Source organism: Hydra vulgaris, chromosome 06 (assembly GCF_038396675.1).
Source record: "Hydra vulgaris chromosome 06, alternate assembly HydraT2T_AEP".
Classification (NCBI taxonomy): domain Eukaryota; kingdom Metazoa; phylum Cnidaria; class Hydrozoa; order Anthoathecata; family Hydridae; genus Hydra; species Hydra vulgaris.
The window spans coordinates 52,844,563-52,866,366 of NC_088925.1; the positions used below are offsets into that span (position 1 = coordinate 52,844,563).

Consider the following 21,804-nt stretch of genomic DNA (forward strand, 5'->3'; position numbering starts at 1 on the left):
TTTTTATTCTTTCTGAATAATTTTGTAAGTGTAAATTGATTCATGTAAATCACTTTTGTAAGTTTTAATTGTTGTGTTTATTTACATCTTCTAGCTCTTACTTTTTATGTTATCTATTTTTTTTTTATTTTTTTTTTTTGTTATCTATTTTCTTCTTTATTTTTCATTTCATTATGAATTCTTATATTAACTTCATCATTTAATCCCAATTCGATTAATTTGGATCAACTTAATTTTCTGGTTATTTTGCAGCCTCATATTGGTTAATTTGCATTTTAAATATTCTGTATTTGTAAATATGTTTTTGATTTCAATATAACTATTATTACTGTGTAATTATTACTGGAATAACATTTGGTACTAATAACAAGCATTTTCCAAATTGGGAATTTCTTGTTTTAAATAAGATGTTGCAAATACTGAATCAATATCTCTTTTTTATATGATTGTGTGCTAAATAGATTAGAAATATATAGGTAAATTTTTATATTATATATATATATATATATATATATATATATATATATATATATATATATATATATATATATATATATATATATATATATATATATATATATATATATATATATATATATATATAAATTAGTGAAAACGCATCTAATTGTTTTCTTATATTCTATTATTATAGTCAGAAACCTTCCTGATAAACTTACTGATGGTGACTCAAGTTATTTAAGAAAAAAATTAGATAAGAGTTTTTACTAATTTATTATTGCTCTGATCTTTAAGTACATTAAGTATTCATTTGTAGATTATTATAACAAAAAATATTCCAATGTATGTATATATATATATATATATATATATATATATATATATATATATATATATATATATATATATATATATATATATATATATATATATATATATATATATATATATATATATATATATATATATATATATGTATATATATATGTATATATATATATATATATATATATATATATATATATATATATATATATATATATATATATATATACATACATACATACATATATATAGACAGTTATTATCTTAAATCATCTATAACATCCTACTTTTTGTATAGGAAAAAGCAAAAGAAGCTAATTAAAGTTTTTGAATTTTTACAGTGTTCTTCTACATGAGGACACTGGTCACCTTATTACATATTCTGTACCTTAATTATTTCTTTTAAACAATGTAAAAGTTTTATTGCTATGATTTTTTTAACTATTTTTAACTCTTTCTATTACTGTTTTTTTGTATCCTATTAAAGTAATGTATTAATTAATAATTAATTTTAATAAATGATAGTATTAATGTATATTTAACAAGTTTTTAAACTTTTATTATAAAATGTTGCCAATTATGTTGTTTTAATCTAACTTATAAATAAAACTACATATTTTTTACAACTACAAGTTTCATGCTAAATGCACTCATCAGGTAAAAAGGGTGATTTTTTCTCATGGAAAAATGATATATATATATATATATATTTATATATATTTATATTATTGGTATAATTTAATAGGAAAGTTAAGGGTGATAAGAAAATTAACAGAGCAATAAGTCTTTTCAATTTTTTAAAGATTAAACTTTGATAAAAAAACTTGCAACTCATTTGATCTACTCTTTAATAAAAAAAACTTGCAACTCATTTGATCAACTCATTGATCTATTTTTTCTCACAGTCTTTCGGATTTTTATCACTTAATAGCTTGCTATCAGCCTTTAGCAATTTTCAACTGATAAAACCTTGTAAAATTGGCAGACACTTTAGTATTTGTAAATTCAGCATTCGTGCAACAATAAAAAATTATTAACTGATATTGGCAAAAAATATTAACTGATAGTGGCAATGTTAACCCTTTCCCTGTGGATTTTTCTTCAAACTTTTTCACCAATTATGCAGGTTTTTTTTTACAAAAAAAAGAAGAAAAAAAATTTCTTTTCATTTTTTTTTTATATCTAAATAACATATTATGACCAAGAAAAAAGTTTTTCAGGCATAGAAATGGAGTCACAGTTAGTAAGCAACCGGGACTGGGGCCGGGTTTGATATAATATAGCCGGGGTCGGGTTTGTGACCAGGGCTGCATAAACACTTATACATCCTAAAGTATATTTTCTTAATTCAAAATTCATGATATATTTTGTATATATGAGGCACCTCACAGGATAAGGGACCATGTCTTAGAAATGGAGTTATTAGCACTACTGTATAATAGAAAGAAAAATAATCAAAAAGAAAAAAAAATTTAACTTGATATCTTTATTTTTGACCAAGTTATAGCTGTTTGTGTGGGACAACGACCAAAATAGCATTTTTGAGAAAATTAAAGTTGAAAGTTCGCATAATTTAAAAATGTTATAAATTCAGTTTGATGAAGAAGTTAGTGGTTATTTTCTGTTTTCAAATGCATAATACAGTTTAGATTATGGGTACAAATTTTCACATCAAATAAATTTCAGTAACTCTTTAAAAATAAAAAAATAGAAACATAACTGAAAAATCAAAAAGGTACCAACTCTTAATTAAATACAAAATTATGTATCTGCTTTTCGTTTGGGGCAAACTAGAACTGTTTTTAGCATTTTATTTATATGTTTAACTTGTTTGCAGTAAGAACATGTGAACAGCTTTCTTTTAACTGGAGGCAAAATCATCGAAAAATCTAGATTGCCAACCGTTTCTTGAACTGTTTTGCGAACATTTGCTGCTCTGACCTAGAAATAAAAAATAATTTAATATAGTGATGTTTTCATTGTTCAAAGTCTAAATATTAAGTCAAATATATCCGTATTTTAATTCTTGTAATGATGGTAGGTTAAAAAATAAAAAAACCTGGGCAAATGTTATCCTGTCAACTTGTGGCTTTGTACAAATTAAATCTTTCCTGCGTTCTGGGACAAAAATTCGGATGCTATCATAGAGATACCATTGTCTTTCTGGTGAGAGAAGTTTAGGTTGTAATATTTGTGGCGTGGTAATTTTTGAGATAAGTTGGTGTTGCCATATTTGGAATTCTATCTCCGCATTGTCCATATCAATCTTACAAGTAATCACTCCAGGTTTATCAAATTGAAATGTGAAAGAGTGCCATTGCTTGATATTAGGAATCGTTTAAAATTAGGTGAAAGCTGTTCTTGCCAATCATATGTTGGAACAAAAATTGAACCATTCTCGTCACCGACGATGACTGATTTATTCAATTTTGAAATTGGAGTACTAGCTTCTATGCATGCAGCGAACTCTTTGACCGAAGCTACTTCACTTTGCTGAAACTTGGATTTCAGAATCCCAAATCCTGCATCTGGAGAGAATTTTGTGTGACCTAGAGGCAAAAACATAATAGTTATTTTTTGGTTTAACCCAACAGCTACTCTCCAAGAGAAATACTACATTACTATGTTGTTTTTATTTTGCCGTACGCAGTTGTCAGCATGGCAATGCAGGGTATCTTTGATAGAACATTTATGTTCAGCAAGGTAGTGATGAATCATACTCAAAATACAGTTCGCACCCTTTCCGGTTAACATCTTTTCAGGTATCACATAATTGTGCTGAACACAGGCCAATTCATTTGCAAAAATCCCAACTTTAAACGGAGTTAAAAAATAAATAGGTCCAGGTTGATCTGGTAAGTTTGGTAAAAAGATTTACTGTGCATAGTCAAAATGTATGAAATTTCATTTTTTTCCACCAGTTTGATACAATCGTGATAAACGGAATGCTCTTTCTCAACTAACTTTAGATGTTTTAACATATCAGTTATACGCTCTCATTTGACTTCTACTTCTAGATTAATTATTTCAGACATTTTTATAGTGTTATTCTGACACATGCTGCATAAGTCCGAGCGCGGGCGTTGGATAATAATAAAAGGCAAGGTCATTCTCCAAATCTTCGAGAAAGCTATAATTTGCAGCGAATGCATTCCAGACAGTTCACATGCGGATTTATATTTTTCATGTATGCTTTTCTTTGTCTCCCATGACGGAAGAAGCATTATCCGATGATCTCTTATTCCTCGCGTTTTTCCAGGTAGAACTAGTGCATTGTTTTCAGCATAATTCATTATAAATTGAACAACTGCTGTGGCATCTACTTTTGTACAAGTATTTTCAGGTTGTCTTCCAGTATTGCCATGTCTATGAGGAGCAATTTCAAACTTAATGACTCGCCTGCGTAGTAGACGGAGATGTTTACGACCAATCCCATGCAAAAACAGCAATGTATTCAAACATATCTTGTATCCGTGAAACCGATAATCCATCAGTGTTTTTGATCGAAGCTCATTTTGATCTTCATAACAATTACAACATATTAGCCTTTCACTCATGTGAAGCAGAGCACTTAACTGGGCAACAATATTGTCATTCAGTTTGTTTTCATGTTCAAACATCCCATCAATCTCAAAACATTGTAGTCTGTATTCACGTATTTCTAAATGTGAGAAGCGCGCCATACAGTTTTTATTTTTTACTCCTTGATTACATCCACAACCAGATTTTATAAATTTTTGTATTTTTTACTCATCTTCATTTTCAAATAACTGTGAGTAAAGTGAACGGAGAGGAATTATTGTCTTAATGGTGCTATCAAGAATAACAATGTCATTTTGAATCCTCAGTTCATCCTGTAAAGTTGAAGCCAAAGGTGCATTCTCACTCATTGGTTCATCATGCAAAGTCGTTCTTAAATTTACCAATGTTTCATCGTTCTGATGAAAAGTTGGTACCTTTTCCACATTTAAAAAAAATCCTTTTTTGCAACTACCAAAAAAAAATTTTCACAAAAAAAACAATTTATATGTATTGTAATATGATAAAACTATAAAAAAAAGCAATAAGCTTGTTTTTGAATTTTTTGACCTAACTATTATGTCAAGTATCTCTGTAACTAGAAACTAAGACTTGGTACCTTTTCCTGTGAGGCGCCTCATATATGCATATATAAACATCATTATGATCAATATCATCATCATCATCATCAGGCTTTAGCCTTCCTCTCTTTATGCTGTTTCTCTAATCATTAATCATGGTCAATGCTCAAACAAGCATGATCTCTATTATGATAAACCAAAACCCATTTTTGCTTGGCTTCTTGTAAAACAAGTTGCATCCTTTTACTGTATCTGTCCCTTCATGTTATAAAAACTTTTATTAATCCAGTTTTTTACTTTGCACATCAAAAAAAACCTTATAACTTTTACTAATCTTCATATTTTCTTTTTTTATACAGACTTTTTAAGTCTTCAGTTAACTGTTTTCTAGTATTTTAAATTATTCTCTTTTAAAGTAACTCATAACCTGATAGTGGTTGCTTGCAACCTTGTTGGAAGTAAATTAGAGTTAAAAAATATATAAATATATGCCAGTATTTAATAATTAGTAAATGTAAATATAAAATAATAATATATAAAAAATTATAATTTTTTTTTCCAGAGTCAGCTATCAACCCCTGTTATATCTTATAATTTTGCTGGGGCCGAGTTTGCAAAAAGTCTCATTTTCTATTATAAAAAACCTTTGTTGATGCAATTGCCAAAAATTAAAAAAATAGTGTAAAAAGTCTTGAAGTTATTCAGTGAAATAATGAAAAATTATTATCTTTAGTGATAAATTGAATTTTAAAGTTATTAACAAAAAAAGAGATTTTTTTGCTGCAAAAGTATGGAAGAGTATTTGAAACAACACATACAAAAGTGTATTCAAAAAAGCAATGACTTATATCTTAAAGCTGCCAGAATATGGCAATGCACATCAGTTTTAGGCAATGGCTGTCATAATATATACAAAGAAGAAATATATGATACCAGGGTATCATGACATATTGGAAAATGCGCTTATGTTTAGTTTCAATTTATTTAAGGCTGATCAAAACTGGTTATTTCAACAAGAAAATACTCCATGTCATACAGCACATTCAATAACTGATTATTTCCTTGAAAGTAATATTTGGCTTATGTCTCGGCCAGCACGAATATCAACTAACAAAAAACAAATAACTATTTACAAAATGCTCAAAAAAGTACTGACCAAACTGTGGCTTTAAATACCAATTGAGAGATTGAACCCTTATTGAATCAATCCTAAGACATTAACAAGCATGTATCCAAAACAATGGGGGTCATATCCAGTATTAATATATTTTAGTTATAAAAAATTTGTTGGTTCATTTTTTGGTTCAGTTTATGCACTTTCTTCTCATTAATTTTTTGAATTAAAATTTTGATTTAAAATTTATTGAGTTTAATGTTTCATTTCAGAAAAGACTTTTGTGTTTTATTTTTTTAAAGTTGTATTTTTTTCTTAATAATCAGCTTAGATAAAAAAGAAAAAAAACCTGGACTTTGCATCAGCATTTCCCTTTGTTCCAGTCTAAATTTACGAAAAAAAACAAGCTTTTTTAAAATTTCTGTACAAGGTGTGTATACATACATACACACATACACACACACACACACACACACACACACACACACACACACACACACACATATGCTACACACACACACACACACACACACACATAAGCTACACACACACACACTTATGCTACAGCATGGGGCTCACAGTGGCTGGTGAACTTTAATTCAGATAAAACCCAATTTTTTTCAGCCAATCGTTATCGCAATAATTTAGATCTTCCTATATTTATGAACGGTGATGTACTCGATGAGTCACCTACTCTTCATCTTCTAGGATTAACTCTTACTTCCAATCTTTCTTGGAAACCATATATCAAATCGGTTGCAAAATTAGCATCTGCTAAGGTTGCATCTCTTTATCGAGCTTGCCACTTTCTTACTCTGGATTCTATTCTCTACCTCTATAAATCTCAAATCCGGCCTTGTATGGAATACTGTTGCCATATCTGGGGCGGATCTTCTAATGATGCCCTTTCTCTTTTAGACAAGGTGCAAAAACGCATTGTAAACATAGTTGGACCTGCTCTTGCAGCCAACCTTCAACCATTATCACATCGTCGTAATGTTGCTTCTCTTTCTCTTTTCTACAAATACTATAATGGGCACTGCTCGAAAGAGCTAGCGTCTCTTGTGCCATCTACTAAAATTCATTCTCGTGTTACTCGTCATTCAATTAAGTGTCATTCTTTTTCTGTGACTGTTCCTAAGTGCTCCAAAAACGCTTATTCGTCTAGTTTTTTTCCTCGAACATCAGCTCTTTGGAATTCGCTTCCTTCATCTTGCTTTCCTGATTCATATAATTTGCAATCTTTTAAATCGTCCGTCAATCGTTATCTTGCTCTACAATCTTCATCTTTTCTCTTACAGTAACTTCCAACTTTAATTAGTGGCTGCTTGCAGCCTTGTTGGAAGCGAAGATGTTTAAAAAAAAAAAAAAATATATATATATATATATATATATATATATATATATATATATATATATATATATATATATATATATATATATATATATATTAGTAGAAAATCATTCAAAAGATTCATCAGAAATAAAAAAAAAATTTGCTCTATTCTTTTAAGAACATTGAGCACTCTATTGTGTAGATTACATTTTAAAGTTGTTCAAATATATATATATATATATATATATATATATATATATATATATATATATATATATTTAAACAGTGGTGTACACTAGCGGTCATCCAATGGCAAATGCCACCTGAATCTTTCGAAGGGCTACTGGATTTAATATTTTGATACAGTTTAGTCGCCCAACCGGGCGACTCAATTTTTTTTTCATTATTATTATTTCAATAATTCTATAAGCAAAATTTATGTGTCCAAATTTAAATTAAGCAAATTTTATGCGTCCAAAATTAAAGAAGATGACTTTTATCTAACATAATAACGACCACCCCCTTCTTCATACGTACACATTATTTATTATTTAAATATTATCTTGTTGTAACATTCTAAGAGAAATGATAAAAACCAAGTCGCGTAATTAAAAAAAATAATACATAAAAAGTTTGCTTTTATTTAACGTCTTTTTGCTACCAATTAAATTACGTTGCAAAAAATAAAAAACATTAATTTGAACAACTATCTCTCGATTTCTTTTTTCTCTCCTTATTATTTATAATATAATCCTCGTTAAATATAAAAAACAGTTGTGACAGTCAGGAAAAAAATATTCAATGTTTTAAAAAAAATTGAGTTTAGGAAAGATAGTCAAGACTTTACTGTATGAGAATTACGCTAAATTTTGTTAAAAAATGATGATGGACTACTGAAAACATTGGCGGGCAACCGGGATTAGCTAAATTATTACACTTAGTTGCCCGCCCGGCAACCGACCAAAATCCAAGTGTACACCACTGATATATATATAATGGTGGGAACTTTTGATTTGAAGCTTGGATTTTTATTGAGGGAAGTAACTTTTGAAAAATACATGTTCTTATGTCCTAATTTTTCTAGGGTTTTGTTGAGCTTGAAGAACTTACAGCTACAGATAATAATGAACTTCAATGGAAAGAAAGAGCTAGATGGCTTAAGTTTGAGGAGGATATAGAAAAAAATGAACGTTGGGGTAAACCACATGTTGCTTCGCTATCGTTTCGAAGTTTGTTAGAATTGAGGAGAGGAGTTGAAAGAGGTATTTTATTTAGTATCATTTAATTTATTTTGTAAAGAAATATAATGGATGAAAACTTGTCCTTGGGGTTTTACATTCTGCAGATTGAGGTTTTTGAATTTTTTCTTTTGTCAAGTGGTTTCGTTATCTTTTTTTTAAAGTGAGCTTTTTTGGGTAGTTGTGGCTGTCTAAGTATTATTAAATTAAGTTTTAAAAATTGTATTTATGTTTATACAAATGTTCAACATAGGTACAGTGTTGTTGAATTTGGAAAGTTATGACTTGCCAAGTATATTTGAAAGTGTAGTTGACAACATGATAATAACAGATCAGGTGCATCACTCAATGCGCGACAAACTTATATCTATCTTACTTTCCAAGCATTGTCATCAACATCAGCGCACAGCTGGATTGAGACCCAAAAATTCTGCAAGCACCTCAAGCATGGCAAACGAACTGGTAATAAAAAATAGTTTAAATAATGATAAGCTAGAAGAATCTGATATAGTTGAAGCTGATCATGTTGGTTTTGTAGATAGCAGTAATCAAAAAGAAAAGCTAAAAAAAATATATTCTGATGATGGTTGTGGACATCGAAGTAGAAAACCAAATGACTATAACAGGCAACTTTCATTACCTACATTTGGAAACAATGTATTAAAAAAAACAAATAGTTCCGGTGGTGGAGAGGATGGAGGATTCTTGGTATGTTGATGCTATTGTTTTTATAAACCAATATTTTCATATTCTGTTGTGTCATTTTTTTACTGTTGTCTATTTATTTAATTATTGTAATATATTTTTCGTTATATTTCATTTTTAATAAGGTATTTATTTATTAATATTGTATCTTTAATGTGTACTTGTCAGTATCCTCAAAGTACCCATAAGTAATACTGATTACAGTATTACTTATGTATACTTAGTATTACTTTGGTTTATTTGATATTACTTATGTGTACATAGTACACATGAGAAGTACTGAGAACAAATCCTCAGTATCTTTGTGTGTTTGTGTGCTCCATTTATATTCTTGTTCATGCAATTCAGTTAAAAATATGTTTAGAAGTTATCTTCAATGAAATTCCGACCTATCATAGATATTTCAGATGAATCTAATAAAGAATCTGATATTAAAACAAAGATCCCAGATGGTGCAGAAGCAAGCTCTGTTCTAGTAGCCACTATTGATGATCTTGATAGACCAGCAATGGCTTTTGTTAGGCTTTCTAAAGGTTGTATGTTAGGCAACTTATCTGAAGTTAATATTCCTATTCGATTTCTTTTTTTGATACTTGGTCCCTCATCTTCATTGGATTATTATGAAATAGGAAGATCTATAGCAACTTTAATGTCTGACAAGGTGAGTTATATTTCTTTGTGAATAATAATTATTATTATTACTGTTGTTATTATTATTATTGTTATTATTATTAATTTTATTATTATTATCACTATTATTATAGTAATAGTAATAAAATAATTAAAATAATAATAAAAGAATTATAAGTAAAAATATTTATTTAGATATTCCATGACCTGATATATACAGCTAAAAATCGGGATGATATTTTAGATGCCATGAATTCTTTTTTGGATGATAGTGTTGTGCTTGCTCCTGGAGATTGGGACAGACATTTGCTATTACCACTTCTTCAAGCAGAAATTACTGAAAAAAAACAACAACGTATTAAACTTATGAAAGAAAAAGGTAAACGTGAAATGGAAATTTTTTATAATAGATTTTTCTTTTTCACCATTGTCAATAAATAAAATTGTGTTTAAAAAATAATAAATCCAATATCAAATATTATGCTTTATTATTTTTAATCCAATCTTATTTTATTAGAATCTTTGTAGTCAATTACTTCAAATTTACAATTTTTTTTTTTTTTTCAAATTTACAACTTTTTTATATTTTTTATTTTGCATATTAAATAAAATTTGAAATAAAAAAATAAATAAAGTAAAATATAAAAAAAATTCTTAACTGTTATTTATTAAGTGATCTTACATTTGAATCAGTTGTGTACATTTTGTAAAAATTTGTATATAAGGTTGTTATTTTTTTTAATTTTCTTAAAAAACAATTATCTAGATTTTTAAATAACATCATTATGGTCATATCTTATTAGGATAGGTGAGGCTCTTTAGCTGTAGTGAATGCAATTTACCCAGTAGAAGGAAAACTTTAATATAAAGCCCCCTAATTTAATAGTGGGTAATGGTAGAAGAAGCTTATAAATCTTATATTCTTCCTAGTAGTATTATCACAATAAAAGCACTCAGACCTAGTTTGTGATTCAGTTTAACATTAGGAAAGCCATCTGATTATAAAAAAAATAATTTAAATAAGAAAACACCATTGTGGAAACCCATCCTAAACATATAAATGACATTAAACCATGGACATAAAATTTAAAAAAAGTTTGTTCCTGTTATCAAAAAATATTTTTTTTCTGTGAAGCAAACAGCCTTGTTAATTATGAAAATAAAGTTTGCTAAAAAAACTCAACAAGACATGATAGAACAAAGTTCTTTAATCTAACTGGAATCAGACTATTCTCTCATGAAATATTGGCACCATCATATAAATAATTGTAAAAAAAGTTTAATTTTTTTTTTCATAATTTTAAATCTAGACACCCAAATATTTTATCAGTTTTGAATATATAGACATCTTGGCAAAGCAAAGTTGTCAATTGTTAAGTTTGTATCAATGTCTGTATACTGTAGAGTTGCTTTAATAACCTCTCTCAGTTGGGAAATTATAATATAAAATACAATTATATATAAATGTTACTAAGGATCACATTTGTTGTGACTTTGCTTGGATCATATTTGGTGACTTTGCTTTTTTTTCTATTTCTGGATGAAATTTATGAATCCTTAATCACAAAAGTTAAATGTATGTAGGGTCAAATCATTATATTTCAACCAATTTAAAGAAAACTTTGTGGGGCACCAAAATGTTCCCCTCACCTTAGTGAGTGGGGGGGGGGGGGGTCCAGACCACTGATTACCTATAATAAAATAGAATTTAAAGTAAAAATGGTTTCATTTTGAAATTAATTTAGATATTTAGATATTAGGTATCTAAATATCTAAATTAATTTCTAGAACTATCCAGAAAATAGTTCTAGAAAAAATGAGACACTTGTTAAAAGTGAGAAAAAAGTTATACAGTTCTAAAGTAGTCTGTTTTGACCATTTGTAAATCGAGGGGGCCACTGTGTCATGTTTCTAAGACTATAATTTCTGAACTGTTGCACTTGGAGGTCTGCAATTTCAAATTTAACCTATCTACATAATGCACATAACAATATGTAAAAATCATGAAAATCAGAGATGGCAACCCACAGGCGATTGATTGAAATATAATGATTTGACCCTGTATATTATTGCTTTTTGATGAAATTTTTTGTGTTGTAACTTTATTTTATCACAAATCTCTGTTTGTAGAATGTATTAACATACCAAGTAACTTATTATTTATGAATAGTCATAATACTAATAATACTCATAATAGTAATAAAATAAGTACTATGCATTGGTTATTAACATGTTATAATCAATACAATATTTATAATATATAAAAATGAATAGGCAAGTAATATTAGTTATGTTTAGACACTTTGTATTCCAATGATTTGTATTAAAGTTGTTATTTTATTTATATTCTATTAATTTTAAAATATATTGTTTCTAGTCTCATATCAATTATTGTGGTTTGTGAAATCATAGTCACAAGATTAGATAGTCTGGAAGCGTACAATAGCATTTTGTATTATCTCTTTGTACCAGAAAAAAAAAAACCCAGATTTTTTGGAGTGCAAAATAGTAAAAACATAATAGTTTACTTGTTCATATGTAGTTTTGTGTCTAATTATCTCATATTTGGTACAACTAATAAGTTCTTTTCCTTATTCAAGTGGTCAAAATTTATATCATTAAATCATAAGGTTAAATTTAAAGGTAAACAAAGATATCTTTCAGTTAAAGTTCAGTTTCTTAAACAAGTTTAATAAAACTGAAGTGGAACTGAAATCTATTGTTGTTAATCTAGATTTATTATGCCTGGAGCACACTGCTCCAGATGGATATGCAGTATGGCTCCATATGGCTGTGGTAGTAGCAAAACAAGGAGAAGATGCAGTTAGTATTTTTAAACTTCCAAACCCAAATAAAAGCAAACTTTTCTCAAATTAGATTAAAGAAATATTAAGAATCATTACAAAAGATAGAGTTATCAATTTTTTGTAATGATTAGAGTAATCTATACCTAGATTTTAATAAACAAATCAATAAGAATAGTGTTTATATATATTAAAAGCATTTTGAAAGTTCAGATATATACACCTGTAAGTGTGCTAAATAACAATATTTATTGTGTCTGGATTACATTACATATAACAATTTTATAATATTTTAAATTACAGATAATAAAACAAATATTATTTAATAAATTTTTTAAAATTATTTTCTGGATCAACAAACAAAAAAAGAGTTGATTGAATACGCGTTTCCAACAAAAAACCTATGAAAAAAAGGTTTTTCTAAAGATATCACTGTGCATTGTCAAAGTACAGCACTTCACAAACGTGCTATAGCATCAGGATTACAAGAAAAGAAAGAAGTAGATTAAAACTAGTTTATAGCAATTTTGAACAGTTTCTTAAAAAAATTAAACTAGTTTCATTTTCTAAGTGGATTGTTAAAATTTCAAAAAACTATGTGGCATTTAAAGTTATTGATGTAAAACATTTCATACCAGAATTTGAGCTACATGTAGATGAGAGTCTAGCTTATACTATTCGAGCTTAGGGTTGGCTTTTACCAGACACATCAAATTTTTAAGATTAATTTACGATCTGTAAGATACCATGATATCACAGTTTCTCAATCATATCAAAGTTTCTGAGCAATTGAGCTAGCATTAAAGCTCCTGTTAAATACACGGCACCTGAAAGATTTCTTTTTACTCTCCAAAATCGAAGATCTGAAGATAAATATCTAAAAAAGCAAGTTGCTCAACTTAGAGAAGCTATTGAAAAAAGTGTAGTATCAGTTGAAAAAAACATCCACCAGGATCTTTAGAAAATTATCTAAAGTTTCTCAGAAAAAGTTACTTTAAATAGAGAAATTTCATCTTTTAAGAAACTGTTCCTTACAGGACAGTTAAAGTATTTAACAGAGCATCCATCTCAAACAAGATACCGTCCAATGGTAATAAAGTACTCTTTAACTCTGTATGCAAAATCTCCAGCTGCATATGATCTTCTGCATTAAATATATCTTTTCCAAAAAGATGGAAAAGATATATTTGTTTGTCTTCTCAACGTACTTTGAGAGAGAAACTACATCAAATCTCAATGGGTTTTTAATAGTCAGTATGTTCAGGAGCCTACTTGATTAGTTTAAAACTTTTCAGCACTTGAATGATATATTGTACTTTCTTTTGATGAGATAAAAATTCAAAATGATCTTGTGTGGGACAAGCACACAGGTGATTTAATTGGTTTTGTTAATCTTGGTGATGATGATCATAGCCAAGCAATTTTTGAAAAAATAGACACTTTATCTTCACATATCTTTTTTTAATTAAAAGTGTATTGAATCCATTATCTTACTTTTTTGCAAGTTTTGTTACTGATAGTGTTATGTCATTCCAGATTTTCCAATATTTTGGCTGGCTGTTGCAATATTAGAAAGAACATGTAAATTGAAAGTTATTGCTGTGACTTGTGATGGAGCATCACATAATCATGCATTTTATAAAATGCATGCAAATAATGAAAATAAAGCAAATAATATAACATATTGCACAAAAAATATTTATGCAGTTGATGGACAGTATATGTGGTTTTTTTCTGATCCTCCTCATCTTATCAAAACATCAAGGGTTTGAGCAACTCAGGGTCTAACTGTTGTTCAAAATATATGTGGAATAATCGAAAATATCTGCTGTGGAGTTACATAGCTAATTTTTACTATGAAGATATGAAATGTGATTTAAATTATTTTCCTAAACTTACTAGAGGACATATAGTATTAGATACATACACTGTTATGAATGTAAAATTAGCTGTTCAAAGTGCCACAGTTTAGAATACATTGCTTGAATTTGGACCAGATGAGGCATCTGGTCCTCATTTTGTTAAAAACACTTGCAGCAATCAATTTTTTTGATTGCTGCAAGTGTTTTTAACAACTTTAGTTAACAATAGCTTTAGTGTTTGTAACAACAAACACTAAATAGTACATCAAAAAGCGTTAAGTATTTCTGTTGTTGACTGATGGGAAAGCATAAAAAAAAGGCCAGAAAAATTCTCTCAAAAAGAGCTCAATAAAATGTTTATATCAAAACAAACATATGAAGGCTTATCTAGAAATGTAAACTCTTTAGTTGAGTGTGTTCAATACTTATTAAGCAAAGGGTTTTCTTATGTATTAACTGAAGTATTTTGTCAAGATGCATTAGAAAACTGCTTTGGTAAGCAGGGAACTATAGGTTGTAATAGAGATAATCCTTAAGGACCCTGGCTATAATAATAATATTATAAAATCTCAATTTATGACTTAACCCCTTTGTGGAAATGTTAGACAGCATACAAAAGAATGGATAATTTAGGATACACCGGTTCCCAAGAAGCTTAGAAAAAGGAAATAACTTTAAACCTTTTCTTTTGTAAAACCTTATTTCATAAAGTGGAACATTTTTATTTTTATTAGATTATTAGTGGATATTGTCTCCTCTATAATCACTTTAGTAAAATTCAAAATAAAAATCTTTCTAATTTTTATGTTACTTTGTTTAAAAATCAAACCTTTTCTTTTTTTATTTTACCAAAACCTATATTTTATTACAACAATAGTTACTAAAAGTCTAGACTTTTAAAATTTTGAAAAATATCCTACATTGTTATGTAATAAGAAAAAAACAACAATTGATTAAAATAAATTAAATGTTTGTTCTTAACCATTAATGTAGTTATTTAAATTTCTAGCTATGAAAATAGCTGATAAGGACTACACGTTTGCGACTATAATACTAATGCTGGCATACTTAATCTGGGAAATTAGGCAAATTAGGATCTTAAACTCCGGGCAAATCTCTAATAACTAGAGCTTTTCTTTACATCTGCATAGATTTATGATATTGCACTGATTAGAGGAAATTGTGCAACTAAAACATCTTATTCAACAGAAATATTCTACTTAATCTTATTTGACTTTTTTCGAAGGTGATCGTAAAGATTCTGCTTTTGTTATTTTTGTTTTGTTTTTGATATTTTCTTTTATTTGCATGTGAACGTGAACGTACACAAATAAAAAGCATCAGTATGTGATACAATAAAGTTTTAGCAATTTCTTTGTCTATTTCTGTTTCAGAAAGATCTCAAGTCTGATAAAAGCAGGACTTAATAAAACAGTCATTTAGTAATTGTGAAACCAATACTTTACTGTCAATTTTTCGAAAATTGTTGCTAACATGTACTCGAAATTTTTTTTCACATTCACTAAATATATTTATTACTAGTTAATTCATTTTCAAAAATCCACCTCCATCTCTAATATCTACAAGTTTTTTTTCCTCTTGAGTCTTAACCTGCAATATATTCTAAGCATCTTATGTCTTTTTCAGAGAGACTAATTTCCACATTTTAATTTGATTCTTTGCTAATAAGTTTAGATTCTTTTATTAGAAAATTTAGACTTGATGGTGTTAATTCTGATAATAATAAATAATATAGTTCTTTAGGTATTGCTTGTATCACAACTGGCTCAGTAGTGTACTTTTGGTGAAGTGAAGAATAAAATTTTTCTGCATTGTCTTTGAATTCATTTATTTCTTGTAAAAAAAAGATTCAACTTGTAAACACTCTTTTTCAGTTACAACCATGTTTTTTAAACATTCTTGATCTTCATAACAAAAACAATCATCTGTTAACAGTTTATACTTTGCACTTGTCAATAGATTTCTAAACTGTATACTTTGAATACAAATTTTATTACTGACAACCTTGTGTTTAAAACTTAAATGCTTTTTCAGACCACTATCTGTTTTGAATAACTTCGAAAAGTCACTACAATTTAAAGTCTATCCTATAAGTATATCCTACTGATGCTGCTGTTTCAATTTCTTGATAAAATAAATCACATTCTAATTGATCACTTTCTATCAAACTCCAAAACATTTGCAAACTTTCGTTTTCCATATTAGTTTTACGTTTTTTTTTTTTACTTTCAGCGGGCCGCAGGTACATTTTCAACATAAAAGTTAAAAACAATCGATAATGGCCTGTGTTTCCAGATTATCTATTCTTGTGACTATGGTAAAGTATTAAATAATGGTGAGAAAACAAAATATTATCATGATAATAATATAATTATAATGATGTTTTGTTCCCTATTGTTATAAAATTAGTATAAAATTAATAAATATATATATATATATATATATATATATATATATATATATAATATATATATATATATATATATATATATATTTATATTTATATATTAGGGTGTTTTTTTTTTATATAAAAATTTTTTTTTTTAAATTAATCACACAACTTCTTATTGGGTGAGTTATGATAAAAAAGTATATATGTAAAATTTTTTGCAAACTGATAATGGGAAGTGGTCCTCAAACCCTATTTTCAAACCCTAAAAAGCAAACTGGCATTGCTCTATGCCAAGTTTTTTTATGAAATGATTGTTACAAAAGTCAACAATTTCTACACTGCAACACAGTTGCAAATGATGTTATGGTTCAAGGCTAATATTCCTACAATAGCAAATCTTCGTGTAGTTGCTAAACTAAAAAGTATTCACTAACAGTATGTTAAAATGTCTTAGCACAAAAGTAGAAAATCTGCTGCTCAACATAGCCATGAGAAAAAATTCACCGCCAAGATGAATGCACTTTTTGACATTGCCCATGGTGAATGGGATTTTTGCACAAAGATAAATAAAGATAAAGAGTTCCTGATAGACTAGCAAGGCCCCCAAAAGATGTCAATGACATCTGAAGGTTAAATGTATAAGCAAACAGTTGTTAAATATAGAAAACGCAAGCTTGAACCAACAGAAAGAAAGTAAAGTTTTATCTACAGAACCGTTAACGGATTACAATTCATATTGCTCCTCAAATGAAAATTCTGATTGTGACATGTCAATTCAAACACAAAAAGTTTTCACTTCACCAAAACTTCACAATATTCTTTTTTAAGCACTAGTCAACTATTAATTACAGTATCCAAACATTTAATGTATCCAAACATTTACAGTATCAACTTTTAATGCAGAATTAGACAAAACAAAAACAACACTACGACAAGCGATGATGTTCATCACACCAGCCTTAGCTGAAGTTGTTATTGATGTAAATTAATTAGCATTTTCTTGTACTTCTTTAATGGAAACTCATACTACATTCCATGAGTCTTTTGCAATAGCAGTAAGAAAAGATTTTCAACCCTTGATTTCACTAGTTGCTCATTTTGATGTCAAAATTTTGCCATATTATGATGGACCCAGGCATAAATGTGGGTCAATTGTTGTATCTGGCCTAGACATTGAAAAATTGTTAGGTATCCTTGAGATACCTGCTGGTACTGGTGCTTTGATGGAACAGAAGGTAGTTGAGTTTATTCATAAGTGGCCAGGCATTGAGGAGCATCTTGCAGCTCTTTGCTTTGACTCAACTGCAAGTAATACAGGAAGTTATAATGGGGCAACAACTGTCATACAAAAATCAATGAATCAAAGAATTCTGTTTTCAGCCTACCAACATCATATTCTTGAAATCTGCGAAAAATGCGGTGTTTTGTGCACAAGTGTGAGAAGTGCGCAAATGCATTTTTTGTATCAAAAGGACCAAACATTAAATATTTTGGTGACTGAATTTCCTATGGGAGACAAAAATCACAGTTGAACCACTTAAAAAGTGATAAAAGTAGCGGAACTTGAAAAGAAAGCATAAAAAATAATTTATACCAGAAAAATTATGTGGTGAAGAATTTAAAAGAATACTTGAAGAACTCAACCTTATGATTATAAAAAATTAGAAAGATATGCTCTTCTTCTTTTGAGAGAAGATGATGGTACAACAACTATTTGCATTCCTGGGGTTTACCATTGTGCAAGATGGATGACTAAAGGTATATACTATTTAAAAATTTTTGGTTTTCGTCATCAATTAAATATCACAAAGAAAGAAATTGGGATTTTAAGAAGAATATGTCTCTTCTTAACCACAATATATATGCGTCAGGTTTTCAGCTCCTCTTACAACAGAAGTGCCAAAAAATGATCTCCTTCTTTTAAAGTTAATCTATTAAAGAAATATTGTCAAGCTGATATCAAAGTTGCAAATGTTGCAAAAAATGAAATGAAATTTCAGTTATGGTTTCCTATGGTACTCAATTTAAGTGAAGATCTAGCATTACTACTATTTATTAGTTAAAAAATTTCTGTTGAAGAAAAACAAAAATTGTAAATGCCACAAAAAAAACCTTTACCAGGTGACAAGAGAAGACTTGCTCCAAACAAGATTTATCTACCAAAATCTACCAAAAGAATTCTTAACATTGTCTCCAGATACTTGGTCTCTTTGTGATGATTACAAGACTGCATGTAAGATAGTTGCCATGAAAGTGGTTATTGACAGTGCACAACGAGCAGTTGAATTGGCCATTGACTTTAATGATGTTTTTACAAAAAATGACAGTCAGCGTCAGTTTCTCTACCAAGTAGTTGAGTACCATAGGAAACTTTTTTCAAGTGAAATTACAAAAATGTTTTAAAAAAAGCAGCTTTTTTTATTATTTAGAAAAAGATTTTTTTTGCCGATACACCCACTCCCCACCATCACCACAACCCCAAGTTACCACTTAGTATATACATTCATATACTTGTCTTTACCCTGATAACTAAAATTGATGCATGTAACACTGACAATAATGAGTTTTAATACTTTTCAGAAATATGTCATTTTATTCAAAATGGGTTTCAAAAGGGTTTAAAAAGCAGTTAAATATCGTGGCTCCCTAGACTGGGTCTGGGAATGGGTTACTGCTATATACATTCTTATAAATTTTTTCACCCTATTAAGTAAAACTGATGTAACACTAACTGCATGTAACACTAACACTAGTTCACATTAATGCATTTCAGAAATACGTCATCGTAGACAACAATGAGACTCTAAAGGTCTTACAAAGCAAGTCTGGGGGAACAATTCCTATCACCTGTTTGCAGTTGTTAAGTTTGCAAAAAAAATTCATTGTATACTTTTCTTTCTAAACATTACCAAATAAGAGGGTGTGCGATATATATATATATATATATATATATATATATATATATATATATATATATATATATATATATATATATGCAATTAAAAGTTGTTATAATTAAATTATTTAAATATGATAAACATATTTCAGGTACATATAAGCATTGTGATGATGATCTTTTTTTGCGGACATCAAAATGGTTTGGTGGTTTAAAAAGAGATTTTTTTAAAAAAGCTCAATTTTACCGCTCTGACTTTTCAGATGGCTTGAACATTCGCTGTCTGGTCACTATTATATTTGTATTCTTTGCAACACTTGCTCCAACAATTACATTCGGAGCATTGTTAGGTAAAAAAACAGAAGATAATCTTGGTGTTATGGAAACTCTTATAGCAACAGGTTTGTGTGGAATAATATTTAGTTTATTTGCTGGACAACCCCTCATAATCATTGGCGCCACTGGTCCAATTCTCGTATTTGAGCAAGCAACTTATATGGTACGAATATTTATAATTGTTAAAGAAAATGGCTTTTAATGATTATAATTTTGTTATATATAATTTGTTATAAAATTTATATTAACTATTCATTTTTACAATTAAAAACTAAATTATAAAAAAAAATATATTATATTGACTTATACATTATTTTATTATTATTCATGATAAGTGTAATTCTATTAATGATATTAACAACAATAATTTTGATAATAGTGATAACAATAATAGTAGTTATAATGATGATGATGATATGATGATGATGATGATGATGATGATGATGATGATGATGATCATGATCATGATGATGATGATGATGATGATCATGATCATGATGATGATCATGATGATGATCATGATGATGATCATGATGATGATCATGATCATGATGATGATGACGATGATGATGATGATGACGATGACGATGACGATGATGATGATGATGATGATGATGATGATGATGATGATGATGATGATGATGATGATGATGATATGATGACGATGGCGATGATGATGATGATGATGATGATGATAATGATGATGATGCAATTAATTATAATAATAGTTTCAATTGTTTATTATTTATATTACTATGATTATTATTTATTTGTTATTTAGCTTTGTCAGTACTTTCACCTTGACTTTTTAATATGGCGTTTATATATTGGTTTAATGGTAATGGTCATTCTTTGGGTAGTGGTAGCACTAGAAGGTTGCTTCCTTGTTGAATATTTTACAAGATTTACTGAAGAAGTTTTTAGCGTTCTTATTTCTTTGCTTTTTTTATATGAAGCCTTCAGTTTTATTTTTGATGTAAGTTTGACTATTTTGTTATGTTTAAATTCAAGTCTGCATAAGTATTTTCTTAGAAGCTTCAATCAAACCTCTTTTTACTGAAAATTAATCTTTTTTTTTTTTACTGAAATTAATCATTTTTTTACTATAAATTACTCTTTTTTTGACAATTTGCTGTTTTGACAGAAATGTTTATTAAAACTTGCCCAAATAATTTAACATATATATAAAAATGTTCAAACATATATACACAAGAGTTTAAACAAACAAGCATAAGTATTTAAACAAGCTTGCATAAATTTATAAATTTTGATAATTTTTAATTTTTTTAAATACTATAATGATTGAGCTAAACTTGAAAAAGTTTTAAAAAGTTATGTCATATACAGTTACATTATATATAAATTAAGTCACATGATAAATGTTTTGAGAAAATCTTTTAAAAAATCATGTCATATACAAATACATTATATAAAAATTGCAAAATAAGCAAAAGTCGCAAAATAAATGTTCTGAGAGAATTTACTTTGATCAGACATATAACTCTTCAAAATAAGCATTTGAGATAACTGATTAAAATAAGTTTTCTCAAAACTATTTTTTGTGACTTATTTTTTTAAGCAATACAA

The 21,804-nt window shown here is 28.2% G+C and overlaps 1 protein-coding gene across 2 annotated transcripts in view; it reads left to right on the forward strand.

The window, feature by feature from the left end:
- LOC100212584 (band 3 anion transport protein) overlaps window positions 1-21,804 on the forward strand; it is a 66,162-nt gene that overhangs the window by 28,342 nt on the left and 16,016 nt on the right. For both annotated transcript variants that reach the window (XM_065800449.1, XM_065800450.1), the window contains exons 7-12: window positions 8,418-8,595; window positions 8,825-9,279; window positions 9,641-9,937; window positions 10,102-10,285; window positions 20,034-20,380; window positions 20,999-21,193. In XM_065800449.1, the coding sequence (XP_065656521.1) occupies window positions 8,418-8,595; window positions 8,825-9,279; window positions 9,641-9,937; window positions 10,102-10,285; window positions 20,034-20,380; window positions 20,999-21,193 (1,656 nt within the window). The remainder of the gene's footprint in view (window positions 1-8,417; window positions 8,596-8,824; window positions 9,280-9,640; window positions 9,938-10,101; window positions 10,286-20,033; window positions 20,381-20,998; window positions 21,194-21,804) is intronic.